At 52.7% G+C, this 20505-nt stretch overlaps 1 protein-coding gene across 1 annotated transcript in view; it reads left to right on the plus strand.

The window, feature by feature from the left end:
- LOC306774828 (uncharacterized protein) overlaps positions 1–20505 on the plus strand; it is a gene marked incomplete at its 3' end in the record, with an annotated part of 132843 nt that overhangs the window by 85245 nt on the left and 27093 nt on the right. The window contains exons 5-7 of the mRNA XM_079265004.1: positions 8463–8709; positions 12829–12949; positions 13628–13764. Coding sequence (XP_079121130.1) covers positions 8463–8709; positions 12829–12949; positions 13628–13764 — 505 coding nt within the window. The remainder of the gene's footprint in view (positions 1–8462; positions 8710–12828; positions 12950–13627; positions 13765–20505) is intronic.

The following is a 20505-nucleotide window of genomic DNA, read 5'->3' on the forward strand; positions in this document are numbered from 1 at the left end:
ACTGTCTTTGTCCCTGGAGCTGGGACGGACATCCGACTCCTCAGACAGGCAGCTGAGATTCAACTTCATGGCGGGACTTCTTCTGGTGAGCATGAGAGAAATAATCTTCTCTCAGCATTTCCAGCAGTTTGTCTGCAAGACAATTACATTTACCACATTCTGATTAGCAGAGGCAAAAAATCTCAAATGTCAGCCGGATTTCTGCCTCCGTCAAAGCCAGGCTGTATTGTTTGTCAGATAAAGTCCTTTCTGAAGAGTTTTATAGGTGCAGTCAAGTCCCTTGATGTCGGCAGCATTTCCACAAAGGTTAAAGACGTAGTAGATAAATGATTATAAAGAGACTTCGCATCGCAAAGTGCTTCAGCTGCTGTATATTTTTCTGCTTTTTCTGCCTCAGCTTCATTTTATAAAACTACTTCATAAATGTCAGGAAGATTCTTCGAGCGTTTTATGTCTGATTGCCGTGACCCAGCCGGCTGATTTTCATCCCTCCGCTGCATCCAGGAACGCTAACAGCTAGGCTAACGGCTAGCTAAACTAATGGCTAGGCTAATGGCTACCTAGGCTTGCTAGGCTAACGAATAACTTCTGTTACAGAGGTACCACGTGTAAACGTGTTTTTAAGGCATTTCCATGTGATCCACATATGAATGATGTGTGAACACGTGATACATGAAAGAACATGAAAAACACGTGGTTCACATGTAAACCAAATGTGATTGACACGTGGTTACATGTGGATCCCATGCAGAGAACATGTCAATCATAAGTCACATATTGAATTACATTAAGAACACAACAACTTCATGTGAATCATGTTTCACATGAAACCGTTCCAAAACCACGTTTTACATGTGCTTTACATGTGTCTGAACATGTGTCTGGACACGTGCTTTACATGTGTCTGGACATGTAGCTGGGCATGTACTTTACATGTGTTTTATATGTGTCTGGACATGTTTCTGGACACGTGTCTGGACATGTGCTTTACATGTGTCTGAACACGTGTCTGGACACGTGCTTAACATGTGTCTGGACATGTAGCTGGGCATGTACTTTACATGTGTTTTATATGTGTCTGGACATGTGTCTGTACATGTGTCTGGACATGTGTCTGTACATGTGTCTGGACACGTGTCTGTACATGTGTCTGGACATGTGCTTTACATGTGTCTGGACATGTAGCTGGGTATGTACTTTACATGTGTTTTATATGTGTCTGAACATGTGTCTGGACATGTGCTTTACATGTGTCTGGACATGTAGCTGGGTATGTACTTTACATGTGTTTTATGTGTGTCTGAACATGTGTCTGGACATGTTTCTGGACACGTGTCTGGTCTGAGCTTTACATGTGTCTGGACACGTGCCTGGACATGTGTCTGGACACGTGTCTGGACATGTTTCTGGACATGTTTCTGGACACGTGTCTGGACATGTTTCTGGACATGTGCTTTACATGTGTCTGGACACGTGTCTGGACATGTGCTTTACATGTGTCTGGACACGTGTCTGGACATGTGCTTTACATGTGTCTGGACACGTGTCTGGACATGTGCTTTACATGTGTCTGAACACGTGCCTGGACATGTGTCTGAACACGTGTCTGGACATGTTTCTGGACACGTGTCTGGACATGTTTCTGGACACGTGTCTGGACACGTGTCTGGACATGTGCTTTACATGTGTCTGGACACGTGTCTGGACATGTGCTTTACATGTGTCTGGACACGTGTCTGGACATGTGACTGGACATGTGTCTGGACATGTGACTGGACATGTGTCTGGACAGGTGTCTGGACATTTGCTTTACATGTGCTTTATATGTGTCTGGACACGTGTCTGGACATGTGCTTTACATGTGTCTGGACACGTGTCTGTACATGTGTCTGGACATGTGCTTTACATGTGCCTGAACATTTGTCTGGACATGTGTCTGGACACGTGTCTGGACATGTGCTTTACATGTGTCTGGACACGTGTCTGTACATGTGTCTGGACATTTGCTTTACATGTGCCTGAACATTTGTCTGGACATGTGTCTGGACATTTGCTTTACATGTGCTTTATATGTGTCTGGACACGTGTCTGGACATGTGCTTTACATGTGTCTGGACACGTGTCTGTACATGTGTCTGGACATGTGCTTTACATGTGTCTGAACACGTGTCTGGACACGTGCTTTACATGTGTCTGGACACGTGTCTGGACATGTGACTGAACATGTCTGGACACGTGCTTTACATGTGTCTGGACACGTGTCTGTACATGTGTCTGGACATGTGCTTTACATGTGTCTGAACACGTGTCTGGACACGTGCTTTACATGTGTCTGGACACGTGTCTGTACATGTGTCTGGACACGTGTCTGTACATGTGTCTGTACATGTGTCTGGACATGTGTCTGGACACGTGTCTGGACATGTGTCTGGACACGTGTCTGGACATGTGTCTGGACACGTGTCTGTACATGTGTCTGGACACGCGTCTGTACATGTGTCTGGACACGTGTCTGTACATGTGTCTGGACACGTGTCTGGACATGTGTCTGGACACGTGTCTGGACATGTGTCTGGACACGTGTCCGGACACGTGTCTGGACATGTGCTTTACATGTGTCTGGACATGTAGCTGGGCATGTACTTTACATGTGTCTGAACACGTGTCTGGACACGTGCTTTACATGTGTCTGTACATGTGTCTGTACACGTGTCTGGACACGTGTCTGGACATGTGACTGAACACGTGTCTGGACATGTGTCTGGACATGTGCTTTACATGTGTCTGAACACGTGTCTGGACACGTGCTTTACATGTGTCTGGACACGTGTCTGGACACGTGCTTTACATGTGTCTGGACACGTGCTTTACATGTGTCTGGACATGTGTCTGGACATGTGCTTTACATGTGTCTGAACATGTGTCTGGACATGTTTCTGGACACGTGTCTGTTAATGTGTCTGTACATGTGTCTGTACATGTGTCTGTAAATTTGTCTGAATATGTGTCTGAACATGTGTGTGGACGTGTCTGAACATGTGTCTGGACATGTGCTTTACATGTGTCTGTAAATGTGTCTGGACATGTGCTTTACATGTGTCTGTAAATGTGTCTGGACATGTGCTTTACATGTGTCTGAACACGTGTCTGGACATGTTTCTGGACATGTGCTTTACATGTGTCTGAACACGTGTCTGTAAATGTGTCTGGACATGTGCTTTACATGTGTCTGTAAATGTGTCTGGACATGTGCTTTACATGTGTCTGTAAATGTGTCTGGACATGTGTCTGGACATGTGTCTGTAAATTTGTCTGAATATGTGTCTGAACATGTGTGTGGACGTGTCTGAACATGTGTCTGGACATGTGCTTTACATGTGTCTGTAAATGTGTCTGGACATGTGCTTTACATGTGTCTGTAAATGTGTCTGGACATGTGCTTTACATGTGTCTGAACACGTGTCTGGACATGTTTCTGGACATGTGCTTTACATGTGTCTGTAAATGTGTCTGGACATGTGCTTTACATGTGTCTGTAAATGTGTCTGGACATGTGCTTTACATGTGCCTGTAAATGTGTCTGGACATGTGCTTTACATGTGCCTGTAAATGTGTCTGGACATGTGCTTTACATGTGTCTGTAAATGTGTCTGGACATGTGTCTGGACATGTGCTTTACATGTGTCTGAACATGTGTCTGGACATGTGCTTTACATGTGTCTGAACACGTGTCTGGACATGTTTCTGGACACGTGTCTGGACATGTTTCTGGACACGTGTCTGTTAATGTGTCTGTAAATTTGTCTGAATATGTGTCTGAACATGTGTGTGGACGTGTCTGAACATGTGTCTGGACATGTGCTTTACATGTGTCTGTAAATGTGTCTGGACATGTGCTTTACATGTGTCTGTAAATGTGTCTGGACATGTGCTTTACATGTGCCTGTAAATGTGTCTGGACATGTGCTTTACATGTGTCTGTAAATGTGTCTGGACATGTGCTTTACATGTGCCTGTAAATGTGTCTGGACATGTGCTTTACATGTGTCTGAACACGTGTCTGGACATGTTTCTGGACACGTGTCTGGACATGTTTCTGGACACGTGTCTGTTAATGTGTCTGTAAATTTGTCTGAATATGTGTCTGAACATGTGTGTGGACGTGTCTGAACATGTGTCTGGACATGTGCTTTACATGTGTCTGTAAATGTGTCTGGACATGTGCTTTACATGTGTCTGTAAATGTGTCTGGACATGTGCTTTACATGTGCCTGTAAATGTGTCTGGACATGTGCTTTACATGTGTCTGAACACGTGTCTGGACATGTTTCTGGACATGTGCTTTACATGTGTCTGAACACGTGTCTGGACATGTTTCTGGACACGTGTCTGTTAATGTGTCTGTAAATTTGTCTGAATATGTGTCTGAACATGTGTGTGGACGTGTCTGAACATGTGTCTGGACATGTGCTTTACATGTGTCTGTAAATGTGTCTGGACATGTGCTTTACATGTGCCTGTAAATGTGTCTGGACATGTGCTTTACATGTGTCTGTAAATGTGTCTGGACATGTGCTTTACATGTGTCTGTAAATGTGTCTGGACATGTGCTTTACATGTGTCTGAACACGTGTCTGGACATGTTTCTGGACATATGCTTTACATGTGTCTGAACACGTGTCTGGACATGTTTCTGGACACGTGTCTGTTAATGTGTCTGTAAATTTGTCTGAATATGTGTCTGAACATGTGTGTGGACGTGTCTGAACATGTGTCTGGACATGTGCTTTACATGTGTCTGTAAATGTGTCTGGACATGTGCTTTACATGTGTCTGAACACGTGTCTGGACATGTTTCTGGACACGTGTCTGTTAATGTGTCTGTACATGTGTCTGTACATGTGTCTGTAAATTTGTCTGAATATGTGTCTGAACATGTGTGTGGACGTGTCTGAACATGTGTCTGAACACGTGTCTGGACACGTGCTTTACATGTGTCTGGACACGTGTCTGGACATGTGACTGAACATGTCTGGACACGTGCTTTACATGTGTCTGGACACGTGTCTGGACATGTGACTGAACATGTCTGGACACGTGCTTTACATGTGTCTGGACACGTGTCTGGACATGTGACTGAACATGTCTGGACACGTGCTTTACATGTGTCTGGACACGTGTCTGTACATGTGTCTGGACATGTGCTTTACATGTGTCTGAACACGTGTCTGGACACGTGCTTTACATGTGTCTGGACACGTGTCTGTACATGTGTCTGGACACGTGTCTGTACATGTGTCTGTACATGTGTCTGGACACGTGTCTGTACATGTGTCTGAACATGTGTCTGAACATGTGTGTGGACGTGTCTGAACATGTGTCTGGACATGTGCTTTACATGTGTCTGTAAATGTGTCTGGACATGTGCTTTACATGTGCCTGTAAATGTGTCTGGACATGTGCTCTACATATGTCTGGACATGTGCTTTACATGTGTCTGTACATGTGTCTGTACATGTGTCTGGACACATGTCTGTACATGTGTCTGGACACGTGTCTGGACACGTGTCTGGACGTGTGTCTGGACACGTGTCTGGACACGTGTCTGTACATGTGTCTGGACACGTGTCTGGACACATGTCTGTACGTGTGTCTGGACACGTGTCTGGACACGTGTCTGTACGTGTGTCTGGACACGTGTCTGGACATGTGTCTGTACATGTGTCTGGACACGTGTCTGGACACGTGTCTGGACACGTGTCTGGACATGTGCTCTACATGTGTCTGGACATGTGTCTGGACATGTGCTTTACATGTGTCTGTACATGTGTCTGTACATGTGTCTGGACACGTGTCTGGACACATGTCTGGACACGTGTCTGGACACGTGTCTGGACATGTGCTTTACATGTGTCTGTACACGTGTCTGGACATGTGTTTGGACATGTGGAACACGCGGTTTTTCTTCAAGGCTTCCTGGTTTGAAACAATCAGGATTTGTGATGCGACGCAACTGAGTGAATGAAGCGGTCTTCCCACTAGTGCCAGGTTATTTTTACCGATCAAATGTTTCCATCGTGAAATTGAACAGTGCTGTTCTCCCAGTGCTTCCATGTGTCCATGTGTTCCAGTCCTGCTGCCACCAGTATCCCACAGAAAACCACTAAAAACACCCTAAACAACGGCGAAGGTTGAGCTCGATCCTGGAATAAGCAGCGTGTTGTCAGACTGCTGTGTCTCAACCCGTCCATACAGATACTTTGTAGTACTGCTGTCACAGTTAACGTATGGAACGTCAGAGGCCCCGGCGTGGAACGTCAGAGGCCCCGACGTGGAACGTCAGAGGCCCCGGCGTGGAACGTCAGAGGCCCCGGCGTGGAACGTCAGAGGCCCCGGCGTGGAACGTCAGAGGCCCCGGCGTGGAACGTCAGAGGCCCTGTTGTGAATCCCGGGGAACTCCAGACACATCACATGAAAAGCGTCTTCAAGCATTTTTTTGTAGCTTTGAGAGAAAATAAAAGAAAAGCCTGGTTTTATAATCAGGTTTTTATTTGACAGTAAACGATAAAAAAAAAAAAATCTCAATGTCCAATGTAATTGGATCACGTTGACCGCGACGCGCCGCTACGTCGGCACGTTGACCGCGACGCGCCGCTACGTCGGCACGTTGATCGTGACGCGTCGCTACGTCAGGACGTTGATTGTAACGCGCCCCTACGTCAGCACGTTGATCGTAACGCGCCACTACGTCGGCACGTTGAACGCGACGAGACGCTACGTCGGCACGTTGATCGTAACGCACCACTACGTCGGCACGTTGAACGCGACGCGCCACTACGTCAGCACGTTGATCGTAACACGCCACTACGTCGGCACGTTGATCGAGACGCGCCACTACGTCGGCACGTTGATCGTAACGCGCCACTACGTCGGCACGTTGATCGTAACGCGCCGCTACGTCAGCACGTTGACCGCGACGCGCCGCTACGTCGGCACGTTGATCGTAACACGCCACTACGTTGGCACGTTGATCGTGACGCGCCACTACGTCGGCACGTTGATCGTAACGCGCCGCTACGTCAGCACGTTGATCGTAACGCACCGCTACGTCAGCACGTTGACCGCGACGCGCCGCTACGTCGGCACGTTGACCGCGACGCGCCGCTACGTCAGCACGTTGATCGTAACGCGCCGCTACGTCAGCACGTTGAACGGGACGCACCGCTACGTCGGCACGTTGACCGCGACGCGCCGCTACGTCGGCACGTTGAATGCAACGTTTTTACTGGATGTTTTCTATAGATGATATTTCTATCTAAACTTTTACTTTTTTCATTTTATTTGTATCTATTTCATATTTTAGCTTAATATCTTTTAGATATATTTAACATTTATCCATTTTTTTGTTTGCAGATTTCTCAGAATCAGCTGTGTCGAGATTTGAACGACGTCTGAATTTAGGATTGATATTTGTGGTGCATTGATTACATTATCAATACATGAGTGTAGATGTCGTACCACTCCGTGTTCATACGAACGTGTGAAACTTGTGTTCCTTCAAACAAACTGGTTTGTGTGGTTTGCTCTTCACGCTGGGATGAGATTTGGGGCAGAAATCCTGGCGATGTGTCCTGCAGAGGCCTGATCTCCCTCCAGCCGCTCTGGGATTTTCTGCAGTTTCAGACATAGGAAGGAAGGAAAGACGTTTCCCTGAAGGACTGAAGTCGGAGTCCTGCTTCAGTCTCACTTGTGCATCTGAGAGCAGATGGTTTATCTGCGGTTAGATGATCCGAGTTGTCCTGCAGAGCGATGCAACGTGTGCTGGTGCGCTCTGCTCGGACCATACCGAACATGTGAGTCCAGCTCTGCATGTATGGAGGAAGAGGTGAAAAGTTCAGGATGTTTTGCAGCAGTGCAGCTCAGTGTTCAGCTAGCCGGGAGGTCACATGATCCTCCAGTCTGCTGGAGGGTCAGGCGTGGCATCATGAAGCAACATGTAAACTCTTCATGTTGTCTGCTTTAACAGCTAGAAATGCTGTCAGAGATGAGCCTACACGGTGCTGAAGCTCAGCAGGAACAGAAGTTGACCTCCATCTGGAAAGTTGGGAGTTCGATTCCAGGCTTCCCCTGACTGTGTGCCAAAGTGTCCTTGGGCAAAACACTGAACCCCAAGTTGCCCCCCAATGTGCCTGTCGCGGTATATATGTACGTCGCTCTGGATAAAAGCGTCTAAATGCCTGAGAAGCTGGAACCCCCCCCCATTCCTGTGCTCCCGTAAATCTGGAGAAATGAAGCCAACACAGAAGAAAACTGGATTTCATGTGAAAAACAGAATAAACTGATTCATATTTAAAAACTGACAAAAACAAAGTAAATGGAAATAAAATCCTACATGTGCTGGTGGTCTGCTCTGACCTGAACATGACCGCACATCTCTCCCACCTCCTGTTTCCTCTGCTCAGGCTGTGAAAGCGACTTCTGGGGCCCCCACTGCAGCAACCGCTGCCAGTGCCGCAACGGGGCCAAATGCAACCCGATAACCGGAGCCTGCGTCTGCACCAATGGCTTCCAGGGCTGGCGCTGCGAGGAGCACTGCCACCGCCGCTTCTACGGGAAGGACTGCCTGCAGGAATGCCAGTGCTCCAACGGCGCCACCTGCCACCATCAGACCGGCGAGTGTCTCTGCGCCCCCGGCTACACCGGAGTCTAGTGAGTCCCCGCTCCGTCCCGGTCCGGCCGGGCCGCTCTGTCCCGGCCGCCCCGTCCCGGTCCGGCCGGGCCGCTCTGTCCCGGCCGCCCCGTCCCGGTCCGGCCGGGCCGCTCTGTCCCGGCCGCTCCGTCCCGGTCCGGCCGGGCCGCTCTGTCCCGGCCGCTCCATCCCGGTCGCTCCGTCCCGGTCGCTCCGTCCCGGCCGCTCCGTCCCGTTCGCTCCCTCCCGGTCCGGCCGGGCCGCTCCGTCCCGGTCGCTCCGTCCTGGTTTGACCACACTTGTTCCACATACACATGTTCAGCATGTTTCTCTGCAACGACTTCATGTGATCCACATATGAATAGAATGGGAATCACATAGCGATTACATGTTCTTCACATGTTCTTCTCACGTTTCGCTGTTCTGTTCCTTCGCGGCCTCCACGTCACGATGCGGAAATGTGAAAATAAACTCTCAGGTGATGAGGGCGTAAAACGTTTCCGTGGTGTTTGAGACGATTTCCGAAACGTCGCTGTTCCATGTTTCCGTTTTGTTCCTGGTGTTCCTGGTTCCTGGTGACAGATAACTCGCCGTGCGCTGCGTGTGTCCGATGTCTTGCAGGGTTCCATGTATCCCTGCTCCAACACACCTGGCTCTGCACAGGGACTGGTTCATTGGAGGCAGGTGTGTTGGAGCAGGGATACATGGAACCCTGCAGGTGGTTTAGATATATTCATGGTTCCAATCCAACCAGATGGTTCCAGTACAACCAGATGGTTCCAGTACAACCAGATGGTTCCAGTCCAACCAGATGGTTCCAATCCAACCAGATGGTTCCAATCCAACCAGATGGTTCCAGTCCAACCAGGTGGTTCCAGTACAACCAGATGGTTCCAATCCAACCAGATGGTTCCAATCCAACCAGATGGTTCCAGTCCAACCAGATGGTTCCAATCCAACCAGATGGTTCCAGTCCAACCAGATGGTTCCAATCCAACCAGGTGGTTCCAATCCAACCAGATGGTTCCAGTCCAACCAGATGGTTCCAATCCAACCAGATGGTTCCAGTCCAACCAGATGGTTCCAATCCAACCAGATGGTTCCAGTCCAACCAGGTGGTTCCAGTCCAACCAGATGGTTCCAATCCAACCAGGTGGTTCCAGTCCAACCAGATGGTTCCAATCCAACCAGATGGTTCCAGTCCAACCAGATGGTTCCAATCCAACCAGATGGTTCCAATCCAACCAGGTGGTTCCAATCCAACCAGATGGTTCCAATCCAACCAGATGGTTCCAGTACAACCAGATGGTTCCAGTCCAACCAGATGGTTCCAATCCAACCAGATGGTTCCAATCCAACCAGATGGTTCCAGTCCAACCAGGTGGTTCCAGTACAACCAGATGGTTCCAATCCAACCAGATGGTTCCAATCCAACCAGATGGTTCCAGTCCAACCAGATGGTTCCAATCCAACCAGATGGTTCCAGTCCAACCAGATGGTTCCAATCCAACCAGGTGGTTCCAATCCAACCAGATGGTTCCAGTCCAACCAGATGGTTCCAATCCAACCAGATGGTTCCAGTCCAACCAGATGGTTCCAATCCAACCAGATGGTTCCAGTCCAACCAGGTGGTTCCAGTCCAACCAGATGGTTCCAATCCAACCAGGTGGTTCCAGTCCAACCAGATGGTTCCAATCCAACCAGATGGTTCCAGTCCAACCAGATGGTTCCAGTCCAACCAGATGGTTCCAATCCAACCAGGTGGTTCCAATCCAACCAGATGGTTCCAATCCAACCAGATGGTTCCAGTCCAACCAGATGGTTCCAGTCCAACCAGATGGTTCCAATCCAACCAGGTGGTTCCAGTCCAACCAGATGGTTCCAGTCCAACCAGATGGTTCCAGTCCAACCAGATGGTTCCAATCCAACCAGATGGTTCCAGTCCAACCAGATGGTTCCAATCCAACCAGATGGTTCCAGTACAACCAGATGGTTCCAGTACAACCAGATGGTTCCAGTCCAACCAGATGGTTCCAGTCCAACCAGATGGTTCCAGTCCAACCAGATGGTTCCAATCCAACCAGGTGGTTCCAATCCAACCAGATGGTTCCAATCCAACCAGATGGTTCCAGTACAACCAGATGGTTCCAGTCCAACCAGATGGTTCCAGTCCAACCAGATGGTTCCAGTACAACCAGATGGTTCCAATCCAACCAGATGGTTCCAGTCCAACACAGGACCAGGCAAAGGGGGGGTGGGGGGCAGATTCAGACAACAGGGTCGTTTGGCTCAGCTCCAGGTCCTCAGTGGTCTCATCAGACCCGAACAGCTGAATCGTTTCCACCAAGCCCAACATCACTTCTCCGTGATGTTTCCCGCCTTGTGGTTGAGCTCCAGAACCGCAACTAGTCTGCCAGTTTGGGCCAGACTGGTATCCAGTTTACAGTACAGCTCCACATGAGTTTGAGTTCTGCGAGTCAGTCGGCAACGTCCATCACGGATCTTCCAGAACCGCACACACCAGTAAACAACACACACCAGTAAACAACACACACCAACCAGCAGAAACCCAGTTATCACGCTGAGCCTTTTTAGGTTGATTCATTCAGCAAACGGAAAATTGTTTACATACACACACACACACACACACACACACACACACACACACACACACCAGAAGGGTTGGCGTTGAGGAACATCCTCTAGTCCAGGGATCCCCAGTCCTGGTCCTGGAGGACCGGTGTCCTACAGATTTTCCATGTGTCCCGCTGCAACACACCTGATTCCCATCAGTGTGTGTTTAGCAGACATGTTTAGAGCTGGTCTGAGTCTGAGTCAGGTGTGTTGCAGCAGGAACACTTGGAAAACCTGCAGGACACCGGTCCTTGAGGACCAGGGTTGGGGATCCCTGCTCTGCACTGGAAGGAAATAATTTAGGACTTTATTCTTTAAAAAGTTCATTAAAGCATCTTCATTCCTGCGTCTGAATTAGTTTCAGACACAAAAAGGCTTCCTCGCCCTCGCAGTCTGTGGAAATAAACTTCCATAAAGCATCTTTGAACTCCCAGTCCGTAGGCTGTGGTTGAAGCGCCGGATGTTTTAGCCTCTCTTCATTGGCTGCCTGTTGAATCTAGAATAGAATTTAAAATCCTTCTCCTTACATATAAAGCCCTCCACAACCAGGCACCACTATATATCAAAGACCTCATTGTTCCTTATATACCAAGTAGAGTACTTCGTTCGCAGACTGCAGGCTTACTTGTGGTTTCTAGAGTCTCAAAGAGCCGAGCAGGAGGCAGAGCCTTTGGTTATCAGGCCCCTCTCTTATGGAATAAGCTCCCAGTTAGTGTTAGGGAAGCAGACACCCTCCCCACCTTTAAGACCAGGCTGAAGACTTATCTTTTTGATAAGTCCTATAACTAGGGATGGTTAGCATCCCTTAGTTATGCTGCTATAGGTTTAGACTGCTGAGGGACATTTCCTGATACACTGAGCTTCTTTCTCTTTATCTCTCCCCCCCCCCCCCATAACAGTGTTGCATCATTAACATGTATGTCTCCTGTCTCAGCAGGTCTCCCTGGCCGGGAGTAGCAGTTCCTGTTGTCTGTTGTCTTTCTGTCCTCTTCCCCCCACACAGCAGAGGCAGATGGCTGCCTGTCCTGAGCCGGGTTCTGCCGGAGGTTTCCTTCCTGTTAAAAGGGAGTTTTTTCCTTCCCACTGTTGCCAGTGTGCTTGCTCAGGATGGGAGATTGAGTTGGACTCAACTCAATCTGTTGGTTTCCTTATATAGGCTGTTATGAATTGGCCTTCATTATGTTTTCCCCTCTGTCTGTAAAGTGTCTTGAGACGGCATTGCCGTGATTTGACGCTATATAAATAAAGTTGAATTGAATTGAATTGAATTGAAAAATTGAATGTTTCCGCCATCTGAAGTCCTCTCACACTTTCCGGACTTTACTTAATTAAATCATTTGTTATCTTTTTAATGTCTCTCCTTTATTGAATAAGTGCAGACTTCAGACAATGCTTCAGTATCTGCCAGTCATTTAAGCAGCTCTTTATATTCAGCTCCCATTCAGCCTGAATAAAAGGCTTCTTAATGTCCTCGGCATTAACGACACTCTGCTTTCTGTCTGCAGCTGCCAGGAGCCCTGTCCGCCAGGTAAACATGGCTCCCTGTGCGAGCAGCGCTGCCCCTGTCAGAACGGAGGAACCTGCCACCATGTGACCGGGGAATGCTCCTGCCCCGCTGGATGGATGGTACCCCCCCGCAGCACACGCACACCAACGTGTAGCGCCAGAACGAGCAACGAGCCGAGGAAGTCGTGAACATGTGCAGCTGATTCACATTTACAGCACACAAGTGAAAATGTGCACCCACATGTGGTCATGGAACAGTTTCATATGATGCACATGTGAAGAACATGTGCATCATATGTGGTTAACACATGTGAATTACTCGTTAAGAACACGTTCTTCACATGTAGAGCACATGTGTTCGCTGTCAGTGGTACATGTGTGAAAATATCGGCCATAGTTTCATGTTCGTAACGTTTGTAATTTTCTGCCGTAACATTGACGATGGCACGCGTATGATGGGTTTAGCGAAGCTAGCAGGTGGGAGCGTCCCGTTGGACGCCTCCTGCATGGAACGTCGTGGTGTCCGGGACTTGACAGCTGGTCAGAGGGACTCTCTGCAGTTGCATTTAGGATCCCAGGTTCTGCAGACCTGTTTTGGATTTTTTTATAAATCTTTTTATGATTCATCACGTCCGCAGCGTCTTTTACCTCCAAACCGTCTTTTCCGTGTTATCTGTAAGACGCAGCAGAATCCGATCAGTTCCACACAAACACGTCTCGACATTTCTGCTTTAAATAAAGCAAACTTTATTCACATCAGTGCAGTGTTGTTGTGATAACATGATATTACTCCTTCAGGGTCCAGTCTGCGCCCAGCCATGTCCTTTCGGATGGTTCGGCATCAACTGCTCCCAGGAGTGCATGTGTTGTAACGGCGGCCTGTGCGACCACATCAGCGGCCAGTGCGAGTGCGCAGCAGGTTTCATCGGAGAAAGGTACGGTCTGAACGTGTGATTAACGATGTGAACTTTATCCGCGCCATCCGTGGAAACGTGCACACACTGGAAGAATCAGTCGTAATGTGGAAAGATCACAGGAAGTTCGTTTTCTGCTCGAGTTCAGCCTTTTATAACGTTACTCTATAATTATGAGAACTGCTTGATCACCTGGGTTTGTTTCATAGACCATATATGAAAGATGGACGGAGCCTCTGTGAAGCCTACGTGGAAGTTCGGCATTTTTAGGGAGGGCGTGTCCTTTTGATTGACAGGTACCTGATCTCCGACTTCAAGTCAGAAGAACGTAGAACAACCGCGGTTTTTAGCCGGTTAACAACGTGACTTAGCTTTAGCCCGCTTACCTCTGTTAGCTGGTTAGCTCCTGTTATCTCCAGGTTAGCTCGGTTAGCTCTTAGCGACAGAAAGCTCGGAGTTCGCTAGATGTCAATCATCCACCATGACGCTCACAGCCCCCCTCTCAGCTCCACCTCTTTGCCCATATTTGTATTTTTGTGAGACGACGCGCATGACGCTGCCAAGATGGTGATGGTAGGAACCGCCCACCGAGCTTCAATTCAGCTCTTCAGAAACCTACGGGTGACGTCACGGAGGCTCCGCCCATCTTTTATATACAGTCTATGGTGTGTTGACATCTGCGTGCAGGGCTCCAGTCTTGCTTTCATGTCACATTTACATTCCTCTGCTTTATGTGTCAACCTTTAATCTCCACGTAGAACTCGGTGTATTCCTTGTTAATCCTTATCTGAGCTGTAGGAATATCGTGATAAAAACCCAAATAAAGATGAAGTGTGTTCTGTTCTCTGATTGGCTCTTATCAGCAGCTGATCACCCTGTTGTATGGCTCATTAGACCTCAGTAGATCCACAAAGTCAAGACTGAAAGGAAGTGGAATCAGCTGAATACATGAATTTTGCTCATATGTGGTTATCTTTAACCTCTGCTAATCCTTTATAAGACCACAACGCCAACCGAAAAGCCGTGACACCAACCCAACAGACGCAACGCCAAGCCAAAAGTCACGACGCCAACCCAACAGACGCAACGCCAACCCAAAAGTCACGACGCCAACCCAACAGACGCAACGCCAAGCCAAAAGTCACGACGCCAACCCAACAGACGCAACGCCAAGCCAAAAGTCACGACGCCAACCCAACAGACGCAACGCCAAGCCAAAAGTCACGACGCCAACCCAACAGACGCAACGCCAACCCAAAAGTCACGACGCCAACCCAACAGACGCAACGCCAAGCCAAAAGTCACGACGCCAACCCAACAGACGCAACGCCAACCCAAAAGCCACGACGCCAACCCAAAAGCCACGACGCCAACCCAACAGACGCAACGCCAACCCAAAAGCCACGACGCCAACCCAACAGACGCAACGCCAACCCAAAAGCCACGACGCCAACCCAACAGACGCAACGCCAACCCAAAAGCCATGACGCCAACCCAAAAGCCACGACGCCAACCCAACAGACGCAACACCAAGCCAAAAGATGTAACACTTCACAGTTAGCCAGAACATAAATTCAAAACTGTGCTAATCATGGAAGGTGGTGGTTCTGGTATTACTGTGACCCTTCTGGGCCACCGTAACCACCTCATCACATAATTACAAAACATCAAAACTGACAACAAAGGTATTCTTGGCACATCCCACCTGGAGATGGTGAGGAATACTGAGGACATGCTGGAGGGACGAGGTCTGGAAAGATGATGTCTCTCAGCTGGCCTCGGGGTCCCGCCGGGAAGAAGTGGCCCAGGCCTCTGACCCCCAACCCGACCCCGGGGGGAGTGGAAGATGAGTTTCTCCCAAACGTGAAGTATGACAGATGAAGCGGAGAGTCTGTTTGTCTTCCACCTGATGGAGACACACGGATCAAAGCCGAATGTTTCTGCCGCACACTCACTCAGTTTAATATTAGTCTTGATGAAACGAATCTGCGGAGGGCGTCCAGCGTCTCTGCAGCGCTATTCTTGATGTAATTCCTAACCTCTCGCTCTCTCACAATCAGCAACGGCGTTTTCTCCATTCCAGGCTGTTTGTTACCTTCATCTCCAACTCCATCAACCAATCATCCTTCAGACAGCTCCATTCTGCCTTTCACCTCTTCCTCTCCTCTTCCTCTACCCATCCTCCTTCCTCTCCATCGTTACTCTCCACTGAGCCAAATTACCTCCATCCATTCCGGATCCAGACAGTTGAATTAGCCTCCACATGGAATAATTCTTCACACGAGTTCCATCCACATTCTGATAGAATTTTCCCAGATAAGAGTCCTGAGGACGTCTGCGTGATTTAAATGTGACAGACACACGTCCATGCTCAGCCATTTGTCTGTTTCCCGATGTCTCGGTGAGACGAACGCCAGCCCGGACTCGGATCAGGACTTTCACACGGCTTTAACTGGAGCAGCTCTCCGGGTCTCCATATGACGCCTCTGGTCGGCTGACGAAGGCAGAACATCAAACCTGAACATTGGAGAAATGCTCGCCGTGTTTGCATGCAAGGCCGACATGCACAGATCAGATCATGTTTATGCATGTGCATCATACCCAGAACACGGTGTGAACTTTTCCCAACAGAAAACCAACGAAACTGAAAACAAAGAGAAATTAAAGCAATGATTCAGGCATTCATGTCGCGTTGCATGCAATTATTTTCTGTGACATCTCCCACCACTCCGGCTTGGGCGTCCGGCTTGGGGCGTAGAGGCGTCCGGCTTGGGGCGTAGAGGCGTCCGGCTTGGGGCCGTAGAGGCGTCCGGCTTGGGGCCGTAGAGGCGTCCGTAGAGGTGTCCGGTTTGGGGCCGTAGAGGTGTCCGGCTTGAGGCCGTAGAGGCGTCCGGCTTGGGGCCGTAGAGGCGTCCGTAGAGGTGTCCGGTTTGGGGCCGTAGAGGCGTCCGGCTTGAGGCCGTAGAGGTGTCCGGCTTGGGGCCGTAGAGGCGTCCGGCTTGGGGCCGTAGAGGCGTCCGGCTTGGGGCCGTAGAGGTGTCCAGGTTGGGGCCGTAGAGGCGTCCGGCTTGGGCCGTAGAGGCGTCCGGCTTGGGGCCGTAGAGGCGTCCGGCTTGAGGCCGTAGAGGTGTCCGGCTTGAGGCCGTAGAGGCGTCCGTAGAGGTGTCCGGCTTGGGGCCGTAGAGGCGTCCGGCTTGAGGCCGTAGAGGTGTCCGGCTTGAGGCCGTAGAGGCGTCCGGCTTGGGGCCGTAGAGGCGTCCATAGAGGTCTCTGGCTTGGGGCCGTAGAGGCGTCCGGCTTGGGGCCGTAGAGGCGTCCATAGAGGTCTCTGGCTTGGGGCCGTAGAGGCGTCCGGCTTGAGGCCGTAGAGGCGTCCGGCTTGGGGCCGTAGAGGCGTCCGGCTTGAGGCCGTAGAGGCGTCCGTAGAGGTGTCCGGCTTGGGGCCGTAGAGGCGTCCGGCTTGAGGCCGTAGAGGTGTCCGGCTTGGGGCCGTAGAGGCGTCCGTAGAGGTGTCCGGCTTGGGGCCGTAGAGGTGTCCGGCTTGAGGCCGTAGAGGTGTCCGGCTTGAGGCCGTAGAGGCGTCCGGCTTGGGGCCGTAGAGGCGTCCGGCTTGAGGCCGTAGAAGCGTCCGGCTTGAGGCCGTAGAGGTGTCCGGCTTGAGGCCGTAGAGGTGTCCGGCTTGGGGCCGTAGAGGCGTCCGGCTTGGGGCCGTAGAGGCGTCCATAGAGGTCTCTGGCTTGGGGCCGTAGAGGCGTCCGGCTTGAGGCCGTAGAGGCGTCCGGCTTGGGGCCGTAGAGGCGTCCGGCTTGAGGCCGTAGAGGTGTCCGGCTTGGGGCCGTAGAGGCGTCCGTAGAGGTGTCCGGCTTGGGGCCGTAGAGGCGTCCGGCTTGCAGCCGTAGAGGCGTCCGGCTTGAGGCCGTAGAGGTGTCCGGCTTGGGGCCGTAGAGGCGTCCGGCTTGGGGCCGTAGAGGCGTCCGTAGAGGTGTCCGGCTTGGGGCCGTAGAGGCGTCCGGCTTGAGGCCGTAGAGGTGTCCGGCTTGGGGCCGTAGAGGCGTCCGGCTTGGGGCCGTAGAGGCGTCCGGCTTGGGGCCGTAGAGGTGTCCGGCTTGGGGCCGTAGAGGCGTCCGGCTTGGGGCCGTAGAGGCGTCCGTAGAGGTGTCCGGCTTGGGGCCGTAGAGGCGTCCGGCTTGAGGCCGTAGAGGTGTCCGGCTTGGGGCCGTAGAGGCGTCCGGCTTGGGGCCGTAGAGGCGTCCGGCTTGGGGCCGTAGAGGTGTCCGGCTTGGGCCGTAGAGGCGTCCGGCTTGGGGCCGTAGAGGCGTCCGGCTTGGGGCCGTAGAGGCGTCCGGCTTGGGGCCGTAGAGGCGTCCGGCTTGGGGCCGTAGAGGCGTCCGGCTTGAGGCCGTAGAGGTGTCCGGCTTGGGGCCGTAGAGGCGTCCGTAGAGGTGTCCGGCTTGGGGCCGTAGAGGCGTCCGGCTTGAGGCCGTAGAGGCGTCCGGCTTGAGGCCGTAGAGGCGTCCGGCTTGGGGCCGTAGAGGCGTCCATAGAGGTCTCTGGCTTGGGGCCGTAGAGGCGTCCGGCTTGGGGCCGTAGAGGCGTCCATAGAGGTCTCTGGCTTGGGGCCGTAGAGGCGTCCGGCTTGAGGCCGTAGAGGCGTCCGGCTTGGGGCCGTAGAGGCGTCCGGCTTGAGGCCGTAGAGGCGTCCGTAGAGGTGTCCGGCTTGGGGCCGTAGAGGCGTCCGGCTTGAGGCCGTAGAGGTGTCCGGCTTGGGGCCGTAGAGGCGTCCGTAGAGGTGTCCGGCTTGGGGCCGTAGAGGTGTCCGGCTTGAGGCCGTAGAGGTGTCCGGCTTGAGGCCGTAGAGGCGTCCGGCTTGGGGCCGTAGAGGCGTCCGGCTTGAGGCCGTAGAAGCGTCCGGCTTGGGGCCGTAGAGGCGTCCGGCTTGGGGCCGTAGAGGCGTCCGGCTTGAGGCCGTAGAAGCGTCCGGCTTGAGGCCGTAGAGGTGTCCGGCTTGAGGCCGTAGAGGCGTCCGGCTTGGGGCCGTAGAGGCGTCCGGCTTGAGGCCGTAGAAGCGTCCGGCTTGGGGCCGTAGAGGCGTCCGGCTTGGGGCCGTAGAGGTGTCCGGCTTGGGGCCGTAGAGGCGTCCATAGAGGTCTCTGGCTTGGGGCCGTAGAGGCGTCCGGCTTGGGGCCGTAGAGGCGTCCGGCTTGAGGCCGTAGAGGTGTCCGGCTTGGGGCCGTAGAGGCGTCCGTAGAGGTGTCCGGCTTGGGGCCGTAGAGGCGTCCGGCTTGCAGCCGTAGAGGCGTCCGGCTTGAGGCCGTAGAGGTGTCCGGCTTGGGGCCGTAGAGGCGTCCGGCTTGGGGCCGTAGAGGCGTCCGTAGAGGTGTCCGGCTTGGGGCCGTAGAGGCGTCCGGCTTGAGGCCGTAGAGGTGTCCGGCTTGGGGCCGTAGAGGCGTCCGGCTTGGGGCCGTAGAGGCGTCCGGCTTGGGGCCGTAGAGGTGTCCGGCTTGGGCCGTAGAGGCGTCCGGCTTGGGGCCGTAGAGGCGTCCGGCTTGGGGCCGTAGAGGCGTCCGGCTTGGGGCCGTAGAGGCGTCCGGCTTGGGGCCGTAGAGGTGTCCGGCTTGGGGCCGTAGAGGCGTCCGGCTTGGGGCCGTAGAGGTGTCCGGCTTGGGGCCGTAGAGGCGTCCGGCTTGAGGCCGTAGAGGTGTCCGGCTTGGGGCCGTAGAGGCGTCCGTAGAGGTGTCCGGCTTGGGGCCGTAGAGGCGTCCGGCTTGAGGCCGTAGAGGCGTCCGGCTTGAGGCCGTAGAGGCGTCCGGCTTGGGGCCGTAGAGGCGTCCATAGAGGTCTCTGGCTTGGGGCCGTAGAGGCGTCCAGCTTGGGGCCGTAGAGGCGTCCATAGAGGTCTCTGGCTTGGGGCCGTAGAGGCGTCCGGCTTGAGGCCGTAGAGGCGTCCGGCTTGGGGCCGTAGAGGCGTCCGGCTTGAGGCCGTAGAGGCGTCCGTAGAGGTGTCCGGCTTGGGGCCGTAGAGGCGTCCGGCTTGAGGCCGTAGAGGTGTCCGGCTTGGGGCCGTAGAGGCGTCCGTAGAGGTGTCCGGCTTGGGGCCGTAGAGGTGTCCGGCTTGAGGCCGTAGAGGTGTCCGGCTTGAGGCCGTAGAGGCGTCCGGCTTGGGGCCGTAGAGGCGTCCGGCTTGAGGCCGTAGAAGCGTCCGGCTTGGGGCCGTAGAGGCGTCCGGCTTGGGGCCGTAGAGGCGTCCGGCTTGAGGCCGTAGAAGCGTCCGGCTTGAGGCCGTAGAGGTGTCCGGCTTGGGGCCGTAGAGGCGTCCATAGAGGTCTCTGGCTTTGGGCCGTAGAGGCGTCCGGCTTGAGGCCGTAGAGGCGTCCGGCTTGGGGCCGTAGAGGCGTCCGGCTTGAGGCCGTAGAGGTGTCCGGCTTGGGGCCGTAGAGGCGTCCGTAGAGGTGTCCGGCTTGGGGCCGTAGAGGCGTCCGGCTTGCGGCCGTAGAGGCGTCCGGCTTGAGGCCGTAGAGGTGTCCGGCTTGGGGCCGTAGAGGCGTCCGGCTTGGGGCCGTAGAGGCGTCCGTAGAGGTGTCCGGCTTGGGGCCGTAGAGGCGTCCGGCTTGAGGCCGTAGAGGCGTCCGGCTTGGGGCCGTAGAGGCGTCCGGCTTGAGGCCGTAGAGGTGTCCGGCTTGGGGCCGTAGAGGCGTCCGGCTTGAGGCCGTAGAGGTGTCCGGCTTGGGGCCGTAGAGGCGTCCGTAGAGGTGTCCGGCTTGG

Source organism: Telmatherina bonti (assembly GCF_933228915.1).
Source record: "Telmatherina bonti genome assembly, chromosome: 1".
Classification (NCBI taxonomy): Eukaryota; Metazoa; Chordata; class Actinopteri; order Atheriniformes; family Telmatherinidae; genus Telmatherina; species Telmatherina bonti.